Genomic DNA, 12,567 nt, shown 5'->3' on the forward strand with positions numbered 1-12,567 from the left:
CTTTAAGAACATTTTGATTACATGTTGAAAAGACGATATTTTAGATATATTGGGTTAAGTAAGTATATTAAGATTAATTTTACCTGTTTCTTTTTACTTTTTAAAATGTGGCTAATGGAAAATTTAAAATTATGTATGTGGCTTGCGTTGTATTTCTTTTGGACAGCACTGATCTAGAGGGACAAGTTGTAGCAGTCTTTTTTTTTTTCTTCTTTTGTGCTCCAGGCTGCTTGTGATGGTCTTGTATAGACATGACCTAAAATTACCTCTGAACACAAAACACATGCTAGCCGATCATCTTACCACAGATGTGTCTGTTGGCCACAAGGAGGACTTAATAAAGTGGGGATGGTTCAGCATAAACCCAATCTTGGTACTGGAAAAATTCAAGTACCCACACACTGAAAGATGGCATGTCTCCTTCCTTTTCTCCTTTGGTGACCTCATTCCTTCTGCTAGAGTCAACTGCTGCTTCTGTGTTGCTGACTCCAGAAATCTATGTTTCTGGCCTAGCCTTGGCTGATGAGCAATAAGACCAAGACTACAGCTGTCTGGTAGACATTGCCATATGGCGAGATCATTCATGCCTCAAATTTAACTTGTCAAAACTGAATTCCTTACTTTACCTTGGTACTGATTCCTTCACTTAAGGGAGTTGATGGTCCCCTCTCAGGGTATTTGTGTTAGCTCTTCTATGACAATCTATATTCTCTATATATTTACATATGTGTTATGTAAATCAGACAAGTTCTAGCATAACAGGCATCTAATACACGATATTAAACTAATCTTTGCATGGGAAGTGTAGTACCTTGCTACACTGATAAGCAAGAAATGGAACTTGAAGATATTCCTAGAACACATAAAAGAAGTTTAAGACAGGGAATGAGGGGCTGTTGGCAGCAATAATTATTTAAGATGTAGCTTAAAGGAATGAACATAGACTGTCTATTGTTAAACATTTTATCTTCTTTAAATATAACACATATTTTCATTGTTGTTATTGCAACTTTGGGATCACTAGAATAGAGTGAAACATACCATACCTTCTGTGAGAAACAATTGTTTGAAACTCTATTACAAATCAAAGACATATTATGACAAATCCTAATTTCACAACATGCACGCTGACTGCCTATAATGCATTAGGTTCTGTCTGAAGTGCCCCATGAAATGTCTGGTCCTTCAGAATATTAATTCTGAATTAAACAATTTTACATAGTTTTTATATATATATACTTAAAGTAGTTGGCAGAAATTATGAAGACTTTACTTGGGGGTAAAGGGAAGTTACTGTTTTTATAGACAAATATTTCAACTGTCACAAGGCCCTGTGACAAATATAGTTGTATATATCGACTTTCGAGATTTGATTGCCATTTAAAGAGCAAACAAAATTGAACACAAATGATAAGTTAGAAGTAATTAGTTGCTGCCATTTGCTCAGTAAATATTCTATAAATATGATTCATTAACTTCCTTGTGCACCTATGTATTTACATTTATTTACCTAGTATAACTGAAATGACAGATGAGAATACTTAACTGCTTTTAGAGACAAATATCAATTCTGAGTTCACATGGAGGGTAATGGGATGCTTCAGGATATAAATATTATTTTGAGGCAATTTAACACTTCCTATGTATTGGATGGACAATTTTATATTTGAATGATCAAGTTGGGAAGTATAAATAAAGGGAAATATTCATAGTTAGATTGGAAAGACCACACTTGAAGCCTTGGAGTGGTGGGTATGGTAAGAAATCCATAGGATTAGGGTAAAAACTGATGCTCCTACTCTAGTTGTGGACATGAAATGCTTCATGAAATGACACTCCAATATGCGAAACACGTACCTTCGTTATTGACAATTATAGAAGCAGTTCCTGTAGCAGCATCTTGAGTCTGATATGTAAATTCTGAGAGAAAAAAGAAATTACAATCATGTATATACAGCCTGGCATGGATAATCTATTTTAGCAATTTCAATGCACCACTCATCTTTGGAAAAACTTTTTAACCTTTAACCATCTGGAATGATAAAAGAAATAAGTAATTAGCACTAATTTATACCCATCACCTATACATCAAGGAAGACAGAAGCCTTTACACTCAGTTGCACCTTTGCTCTACATTAGTAACAACCCAGCAAACCTACCCCACTCTCAATCTGCCCAAATTATTCATAGCATATACATCTGCATTTTTCTAGACCACCATATTTCTTTTCTTCAGTGAAAGAAATGACAGAGTTGAGTGAGAGATTAAAGGTCAAACCTATACAATGAACTTGGTTGCGTTTCTTCATAAACTTTGCATTTCATCAAGAATCATGGTCTGGAGCATCAATGGAAGTGTTGATCAGGCGGCCTTTGGCAGCAAAAAGCCTTGAAATGGAGCCAGAGACCTGCATTCTACTCCTGGCGGTAGCTCCAACTAGCTGTGTGCTCTTGGACACATTGAGAACCAATCTGGCCTTCAGTTTCTCTTTTGTGCAATGATGGGATCAGCTTCAGTGGTTTTGAAGATTGTTTCCAGCCATGACATTCAATGACTTTTCTTAAAATATCTTTTGTGAATGCAGCACCTGTTTTTTCCTTGTCACCTGCTTTTGAAACATTTCTATGAGATGAAGGTTTGTAACCTCCTATCATTTAATTCCCATCTGGAGGAATGTACATGAAAAGAATTAACCAAACAACATTTAAGTAAGATGAGACAAAGCTGTGCATAAAAATTCTCTGGCCACCAGAGGAGGATCTAATAATTCTATTCTATATTCAACTGTTCTTGTAACCAGATCCCAGAGGAAAAGTCATAAAAACTAACTTTAAAAAAGATGAAATTTTACCTGTAGAAATATCGTTCTGTTTTAAGTTTTCTATATAGTCACTGCCAAAAGAATCTTTGCCAACCTGTACCAAAGAAATGATGAATGTTAGATCTTTTACATTTAGTAAAATGCTACAATGTAGTTTTTAGAATACTTAGCATTTTAAAAGGGCATATCTGCACAGTACTTTATAAACATTAGCTAATTAATCTTCTTAATGTAAGATGCTAAACTTGGTTTCAGCCCAAAGAATTGTCCCACTTACATCCTAAAACGTGAAGCATTTAATGAACTTTGCTCTCATTTTGGTCTGTTCTTGTGGAACCTCCCACTGAGACAGAGCTGTCTACCATCAACAGTCCTCAATATTTATGAAGAATCTCAGTTGTTTGTACTTCACTATAAATGAGGGCATCTTTGTAATGACTTGCCTGTTTTAGAATCTTATCGGACATGGGATGGCGGCATAGTTAGACTGGAAAGAGAAGAGGGAATTTAAAAAGCCCTCACTGGTGGGTCTGGGAAGCTCAACGGGTTAAGCATTAAGCGCCTGTCTGCCGGTCTTAGATCAAGTCGTGATCCCTGGGTCCTGGGATCCATCTCCTAGTCGGGCTCCCTGCTTAGCAGGAGTCGGCTTCTCCCTCTCCTTTTGCCCCTCCCCCTCTGCTTGTGCTCTCTCTTGCACTCTCTCTCTTGATCTCAAATAAATAAAATCTTTCAAATAAAAAAAAAAGCCCTTGTTAACTTGGGTAACTCAATATAGTGTAAGTCTGTGGCTTCCGCATCCTAGCATGTATTCTGATAATGATAGTTCAGTTTTTCCCAATCATTGATGCTATGTTGACACATTGTTATCACCCAAACTCCATAGTTTACATTAGGGTTCACTCTGGTGTTGTACATTCTATGGGTTTTGACAAGCGTATGTCATGTATCCACCATTATAGTATTATCCAGAATGGATTCACTGCCCTGAAAACCCTCTGTGCTCTGCCTATTAATACTCCCTTCTCTGGGATCCCTGGGTGGCGCAGCGGTTTGGCGCCTGCCTTTGGCCCAGGGCGCGATCCTGGAGACCCGGGATCGAATCCCACATCGGACTCCCGGTGCGTGGAGCCTGCTTCTCCCTCTGCCTGTGTCTCTGCGCCTCTCTCTCTCTCTGTGACTATCATAAATAAATTAAAAAAATTAAAAAAAAATACTCCCTTCTCTCCCCAAGCCCCTGGGAACCACTGATCTTTCTACTGTCTCCAGACTGTCATACTGTTGGAATCATACAATATGAAACTTTTCCGACTGGCTTTTCACTTAGTAAACCCATCTAAGTTTCCTCCATATCTCCTCATGGCTTATCACTCATTTATTTTTGGTGCTAAAAAATGTTCTGCGGTATGGACATACTGTAGTTTATCCATCCATTCACTCACTGAAGGGCATCTTGAGTTGCTTCTAAATTTTGGTAATTATAAATTTTCATGTGTGGGTTTTTGTGTGGATGCCCTCCTATTGTGTTATTTTATTTTAACTTAAGTGGAGGTAACATACAGTGTTTATTAGTTTCCTCCCATCTTAATTTAAATTCTAATCAGCTGTCACCATTTAAGTATTAGGCCACTTCACAAAAACAAATTCCCAGGAGGTCCTGAAAATTTAGAGGTTCTGGCAACATCGGGCCCACATTCCTGTAAGGCAACCCAGCTAGAACTGCCCCAAAGGTGAGCACATGATCTCTAGTTGACCACAGCCTGCACCTGGCCTACTGCAATTAATGTTACTTGCTTGGCACCTGTAGGCTTGTAGGGTGGCCACTCCTGAATTTCTATTTTGTCCTGTAGGGAGTGCTCACTACCTCAATGGATCGTGTATCTATCTGGGTCTCAGCCACTCCTGGTGTGTTTTGCTTTTCCACATAAAATTGCTTTCCTCGGGATATATCAATAGAAAGAAACCTAGAGATTTGCTTGGGTTGAGAGCCTCAATGAGTGAAGAGAAGATTTTGGACTATCTAGATCAGCGGTTGGAAAATTTTTTCCTATAAAGGTACACATAGGTAGTAGTTTAGACATGGTGGGCCAGATGGTCTCTTTTGCAACTACGCAATTTCGCTGTGTGAAAGCAGCCAAAGAAAATCTGCAGACAAATGGATGTAGCCTGTGTTCAAATAAAACTTTATAAAAATACATGGTAGGCAAGATTTGCTTCCTGAATGGTAGTGTACTGACCCCTGATTTAAATGTCACCTCTGAGAACTTCTTCTTCAAAGAACACTTTCCCTGTGCTCCTTCCCCGGCAGAAATGCTGACTAGGCAATAATTCTGAACAATATCCAATAATTTCTTTTTTTTAATTTTTTTTATTAAAGGTTTTATTTATTCATGAGAGACAGAGAGAGGCAGGGACACAGGCAGAGGGAGAAGCAGGCTCCCTGGAGGGAGCCCGATGCAGGACTTGATCCTAGGACACCAGAATCATGATCTGAGCCAAAGGCAGATGCTCAACCACTGAGCCACCCAGGCGTCCCTATAATAGTTTCTTATTAGCAGATTTTCTATCTCTACAATGGAGAGTGTCCACTCTAAAGCACTGCTGTGGGGCAGAGTTCCCCGGGGAAAGGAGGTCATCTGTCAAAGGTTTTCTTCATGGAAGATAGGCCACGTATCTACCAAAGCATCCCATTTCTTAGGTCAAAGATTCATACCAGAAACAAATTGTTTATTTTCTCATCTCTCTCTCTTTTTTTTTTTAAACATGTATTTCTCTCTTATGAGCAATTAAGATGCCATATAGTTGGGAAAGCATCATTTTAAGAATGTTGTAGCGATTAAAGGAAGGCCATTCCTAGGCATGTGGGGCTTGGTACAGATTAGAGCAAAGAAACTTCTCTCCCTTTTCCAACCAGTTTAATATAGGCAAAAATCTGTTTTTTTCTTTTTTTTTTTTTTTAAGATTTATTTATTTATGATAGACAGACAGAGAGAGAGAGAGGCAGAGACACAGGCAGAGGGAGAAGCAGGCTCCATGCACCGGGAGCCTGACGTGGGATTCGATCCCGGGACTCCAGGATCGCGCCCTGGGCCAAAGGCAGGCGCTAAACCGCTGAGCCACCCAGGGATCCCCAATCTGTTTTTTTCCAGGCAAAATCTGTTTCAGGTGAATTTCAAAGGCATGTTTGGTAAATGGTATAGTGATCTATTCATTAGGAAGTGCAGGGATTAAGAAGAATTGTTGGAAAGGAGGAGAAAACCAATGAGTAGGCAGCTTTGCCTTCCAGAAACTGTTGGAGGGAGGATAAGACTTACAGAGGCACCTGTCACTCCAAGTGGAGTATCACGTGCATCCAAGGCATAATCAGGAAGGGACTGCATGCTCATGGTAACTGCATTTTGCAGGGTTGCTGCAGTGGTATTTTTTATTTTTATTTTTTAAGTAGGCTCCATGCCTGGAGCCCAATGTGAGGCTTGAACTCATGATCTGAGAGATCAAGCCCTGAGCTGAGATCAAGGGTCAGAAGCTTAAAGGGCAGAGACCCCCTTGCCCCCCACCCCCACAATGGTGTTTTAGAGGTGGCAAAGCTGTCTGTCTGCTTCCTACATGGGAATCACCTGAGGGGGCTACATCCTTGGAGATGTTATGGTTCCAGATTTATTCCACTAGTGATTTCCTGGCAAACCTGTTGGCTGGCATCCTAACCTCTATATGAGAGTGGAACAAAATACTTTGCTTTTGCCCTTTTTGATATTCCCATGACAAAATTAAAATCTGGTAACTAAGGTAGCCCAGGTGGCTCAGCGGTTTAGCACCGCCTTCAGCCCAGGTGTGATCCTGGAGACCGGGGATCAAATCCCACCTCAGGCTCCTTCCCTGGAGCCTGCTTCTCCCTCTGCCTGTGTCTCTGCCTCTCTCTCTGTGACTATCATTTTTTTTTTTTTTTTTGTGACTATCATAAATAAAAAAAAAATTAAAAAAAATCTGGTAACTAAAAAAAATAATGGTAAAGTAACAATACCCGCTGAGGATCAAGAGAAGTAAACCTTAGCTCCATTAACTTTGCCTCGGGGTCATGGTAACACATTACAAAGTAAAAGAAGTGGTAAGAAGCCTATAAATAAACCACAAGAGACTCTTAACTCTAGGAAACACACGGAGGGTTGCTGGAGGGCCGGGGTGGGGGATGGGGTAACCAGGGGATGGGCACGAAGGAGGACACGTGATGGGATGAGCACTGGGTGTTACCAGGTATGGATGAATCACGGAGCTCTACCTCAGAAACTAGTAATGCACTATATGTTAACTAACTGAATTTAAATCATAATAATAAAGGAAGAAGCCTACGAAAAGGAAGGCGATATTTGCATTTGTGTCCTGGAAGTCAGAAGCCCCTACGTACTTCCTTTTTTTTTTTTTTTTTAAGATTTTATTTATTTATTCATGAGAGACACAGAGAGAGGCAGAGACACAGGCAGAGGGAGAAGCAGGCTCCATGCAGGGAGCCCGACGCGGGACTCGATCCCAGAACCCCAGGATCACGCCCGGGCATGAAGGCAGATGCTAAAAAAAAAAAAAAAAAAAAAGAAGGCAGGTGCTAAACCACTGAGCCACCACAGCGTCCCACCCCTTTACACTTCCAGTGTGGCTTGGGACAAGCCACTTTAACCGCCTCTCAGCCTCAGTCTCCTTATCCAGAAAGTCAAAGCACATTTGCTGTGAGGGTAACACGCGTGAAGCACGTTTACAACTATAAAGGATTAAATAACGTCTCGGGAGTCACTGTCATGGTCCCCATCCTCCTCATCACCACGGCAGTACCACTGCCACTGTGGCCGCTTCCCTGGGGGGAGGGACAGGGCTCCTGCTGCTCGGATTCAATCTTATAAACTACTTTCCTGCCCATCTGGTTCCCCCTAACGTTTCCATTTCTTCCTGTTGTTCCCTATCTTCTTTTTTTTTTTTTTTTTATTTATTTATGATAGTCACAGAGAGAGAGAGAGGCGCAGAGACACAGGCAGAGGGAGAAGCAGGCTCCATGCAGGGAGCCCGATGTGGGATTCGATCCCGGGTCTCCAGGATCGCACCCTGGGCCAAAGGCAGGCGCCAAACCACTGCGCCACCCAGGGATCCCCTGTTCCCTATCTTCAAACAGAAGAGTACCTGGTCATGGAAGCAAGCCCATGGGTGCACTGAATTATTTTAAAAATAAGACTGCATTACTGTTATTAAAAAACATAACATCTCCATTAATGGTGACATGAATGCTGTTTAATTAACCATGTATCTCGTTACTTCCATAAGAATAACAGAGCCAACTGCGAGCACGTCTGTGTCTTAGACATGCGTATTTATTATATCGAAATGTGGGCAAAAAGAAGCAGAGATCTGAGTCCTCCTTTTTCCCCCTGCATTACAGAGTTGCACAAATGCTTTGTGCAATGTCATACTAAAAGAATGCCATTTCCCGTTTCCCCACCCTCAAACCTCTTGCACAATCATTTATTCTGCTGGATTTGCTTTTAAAAAGGTTGAGAGGGGCAAACACCTTCCAATCCCCTTTGCCTACTTCTGACTCAAATGTAAGCCTCTTCCTCAGTAACTGGAAATTGATAACCAGAAATCAGAGTAGAACCTAGACGAAGGTCATGCATCGAGTGCCATTGAGAGTTGAGTGAAAAGTGTCCTGAAAAATCACAGTGAATGATACAAATGGAATGATTTGTAATGAATGTGAATGAAAATCGTAGTGAATGACTTAAAATGGTCCTTGAAATAAAAAGGACTTGACATAATAATATCATAGAGGAATCTTCATAGGTATTTTGGGGGGCTTCTCCATATACCTGGTCACGTTTTGTCTATTAAATTGATAAGAGAACTTTAAGTGTAAGTATCTTGGTCATGCAGCAAAATAGAGCAAATGGGAGTCAGGAAACTTGGAATCAAATTTCAGTTCTGCCATTATCAGGCTAGTTAAAATTCTTTATATTTTGCTGCAAATTGTTGCAACTGAGCCAGGTAGAGTGGGACTAGGGTAGGAGATCAGTAGTTCTCGGCCTTCACTGTGCATTAGCTCCCATGGAGCTTAGACATCTTGGTGCCCAGGCTACACCCCAGATCAATGAAATCAGACCCTGTGCAGAGAAGGGGGGACCGTGGCACGCGCCACAGGTGATTCCAATGTATGCCTCCAGCTGAGGCCCACTGGATTGCAGGATGAAAGCTGGGAGAGTGAGTGCGAAGCTTTGTGTGGAAGTAATGAGGAGGAAGAGCGCAGTCCTGCCTGGCCCTCTGTTGGGAAGTCAACTAAGTGGGAACACAGTGTGGCCTATAGCGTCAGCCCTGGGGCAAGGGGCCCAAGAGTGCCCAACACTGTGATCAAGTTATTGTAAAACTACACACGTCCCTACGCTTGTGTTTGCTGACTCTGGCCTCATTTTGATGTCACCAGGCTTGCTTCCCCTTGCTTTGTTGGCTTCTCTAACACTCCTATCTGGCAAAAAAAAAAAAAAAAAAAAAGGTTGGATATCCCTGTTCTACAAAGTGGTCAGTAGAAAGGCACTATTAACTTAATATTATCATTTGACTGTGTTAAGACACAAGGTGAGTACAATACATTTGTGTCAATTTCCCTGCCCTCTGAGAACCTAGACGTCCTTTCCTTTCTCCATTTAACCAAACTTCACCTGTTTTTCTTTCTCTTTTTTAAAGATTTTATTCATTTTTTCCTGAGACACATAGAGCGGGAGGCAGAGACATAGGCAGAGGGAGAAGCAGGCTCCCTATGGGGAGCCCGATACAGGACTTGATCCCAGGACCCCGGGATCACAACCTGAGCCAAAGGCAGATGCTCAGCCACTGAGCCACTCATGCGTCCAAAGTGCTTCTGTTTTCTATCATGGAGAGCTCCTGGAGGGAAGTAATTTCAGATTCCTGCTTCCCAGGGCCCAGCACAGACCTTTATCCACAGTGGGGTTGGATAAATGGGACCAAGTTAAATGTGGGTTTCTGTACAGGTTAATCTGGTCCCTCACCTATTTTTCAAGTGCAACTTAAGGCCTCCCTTCCCTATTCTAGCCCTTCTTAATGCTCTCATTTCCTGGAACTCCTAGAGCATTCCTGATAGATACTAGTAAATATTTAATTGAATACCACCTTATATTTTTTGCCTAAACAATCTTCCTAAAAATCTGGCCTTCCTAAAAGCTTATTGGAGACTCCAGTTTAGCATATATTTATCCTTCCTTAAGCCCTGTGCATGAAATGTGTTCTATTAAGTATTTGGTCATCCTTAGTTGCCTGTCTGTTTATTTTCCTTGGCCTAGCTTGTCATTCTTAAAGGGACAGGACTACAGGCACTCAGACTATCCTAGCTGGGGCTGCCAAAAGGTCCTCTACAAGGTTTTGCTCCTAATAGCCCCTTGGAAGGCACTCCTATACTCTTTCGGTAGCAGCAGTGAAATTCTTTTGGGCAGGTTTCTGGGAAAACCACATAGTCTGAGGTAGCCTGTGTAAGCCTGTTCTGGGTGAAAGAAGCCAGGTCTTCAGCAGTTATGGACAACCACTTGCACTTAATCTAAGGCAACTCCTAGAACCCCAGAAGCTCTTTAGGAAATCCCAGGCTCAGGTCTACCTTGAAGACTGTAGAGTCATGCAGTTGGATAGAACTTTCTGCAATGATGAAATGCTCTCTATCAGTGTTACCCCAAACAGGCACTTGAAATATAGCCAAGTATGATAGAGCAACTCAATTAAAAATTTTATCTGAATTACATTTAAATCTAGCCACACATGGCTAGTGGCTGCCATCTTGGATAATGCAGCTATAGAGATGTAAATTAGAATCAAGGGAAACAGGACTGTGTGTATCAGGAGTAGGAGCATTTCCTCCAGCTAAGGGCACTGAGGTATTTCCTTTACTTTTACCACTGAGAAGGCTCCCTTTGCGTTGAGGGAGAGCCTACCAGTGGCTTCCACAGTCCAGAACTGTGATCTAATGCTGAGGAAGGTAACTTTAGTTAGCACTACAATATAACGAACATCCACATTTCAAAATGGTTGAGGAAGCAGCTGCTTGGAACCCCTGAATGGTAGAAAACATCTAAAAATTCCATCTGTCAATATACAGTTGAGGTAAATAAAACCTAGAGGCCCAAGATATCTAAACTGAAGTCACATGAAGTTGAAGATTTCTGCTAAAAAAGTAGTCACATATATTAAAACAGGTTATCAGTTTTCAAAGTTAGAATGCACAGAAATATAATTAACACTAAAACCAAGTTGAATGCAGCTTAATATTTGTGACTCAAGACATTTTGTGACTTTTCAGTGCCTGAGGGTAATGATGAACAGCAGGTTTGGGAGACTAACATGAATTTCTTGTCATGTAACAAAACCTGGCAGTTGCTTTTTTGAATTAAGTCTCTCATATTAACTTTTTAACCTGTCACTTGTGGCTTTGTCATAAAAGAGGACAGAAGAATACATATAATTCCAGTTGCTTAAGCTAGCTGATTGTTTAAATCCTATCTAAATGGAGATAATGGCCTTTAACATAAAAAATTAATGTTACAGTCACTATTGAGTCCTGTTTATTTGGGAGTAGAGGTGGATAGGAGGTAAGAGGTGGTTGGTGGTAACCCCAATTTTGTTCCATTCTTCTATAGGAGACACTTATTGTTTATTTGCTTGGGGTCCTAGGGTACCCTGTGTTTGGACATGTGGCCAGGGACTCCAAACAATATAGCCAATATTGTCCTCCAGCAGAGTTCAGGCAAGGACCGATTTCACTTCATTATATATTACCTGGAAAGTGCTGGTGACTACTCATTTGATCTTTGAAAACTAAATCTTAATGCGTATCAGTTAACAGTCCCACAGTAATCTGACAATCTAACCTTTTTTGGTTAAGATGATGAGTACTCTAATACACTGCTTTTCAAAGCCATCTGTGGTGAAGGCTTTTTTTTTTTTTTTTTTTCATTTTCAATCCATTGTGGACTAATAATTCTGTAAAATATAAAAATGAAATAAACAGAAGAGAGTCCTACAAAACACAAGGCTTAATTTATTATTACTATTATGTTCAACAGCTATAAGATTATTTTGTCAAATGCTCTGCTTATAACTGCTTACTCTCAATTTCTGTACCATCCAGACCAGTGACAGTTTGCAGCCTGGCCTGAATTTCAGACTTTGAGTAGTGTGGCTCTAACATACTGCCTCTGTCACAGAGCTTAATATATGCCCATTCTGCAAGGAAAACACACATCCGCTTGTATTACAGAGGTTTTTCTTTTTTTCCTCTCTCTTTTTTTCTTTTTAAAGTAAGCTCTATGCCCAGTATGGGGCTTAAACCCACAACCCCAGGATCAAGAGTCATGCATTCTACTAACCGAGCCAGCTAGGCACCCCTAGAGAGTTTTGAGAGTGTCATATTCCAGGAAAGCAAGACCAGTAATTTCTTGGAAGTTCTCCCACATGGCTGATTTCAGATCTGGGTCATTTGGGCCCATGCCTGTTCAGGGCTTCTTCCTACCACATAAGAAGTAGGGTCTTTAGGCTCAGACTAGTCCACTACATCTTTTTTTTTTTTTTTTTTTTTTGATTTTATTTATTTATTCATGAGAGACACACAGGGAGAGAGAGAGAGAGAGAGAGAGAGAGAGAGAGAGAGAGAGAGAGGCAAACATAAGCAGAGAGAGAAGCAGCCTCCTGTGGGGAGCTCGATGTGGGACTCGATCCC

The 12,567-nt window shown here is 41.0% G+C and overlaps 1 protein-coding gene across 7 annotated transcripts in view; it reads right to left on the bottom strand.

Annotated features, from left to right (window-relative positions):
* RBKS (ribokinase) overlaps positions 1–12,567 on the bottom strand; it is a 92,851-nt gene that overhangs the window by 57,475 nt on the left and 22,809 nt on the right. For all 7 annotated transcript variants that reach the window (XM_038561139.1, XM_038561141.1, XM_038561143.1 and 4 more), the window contains 2 exons: positions 2,853–2,916; positions 1,858–1,920 (listed from right to left, as the gene is read on the bottom strand). In XM_038561139.1, the coding sequence (XP_038417067.1) occupies positions 1,858–1,920; positions 2,853–2,916 (127 nt within the window). The remainder of the gene's footprint in view (positions 1–1,857; positions 1,921–2,852; positions 2,917–12,567) is intronic.

This window comes from Canis lupus, chromosome 17 (genome assembly GCF_011100685.1).
Source record: "Canis lupus familiaris isolate Mischka breed German Shepherd chromosome 17, alternate assembly UU_Cfam_GSD_1.0, whole genome shotgun sequence".
NCBI classification, from domain to species: Eukaryota; Metazoa; Chordata; class Mammalia; order Carnivora; family Canidae; genus Canis; species Canis lupus.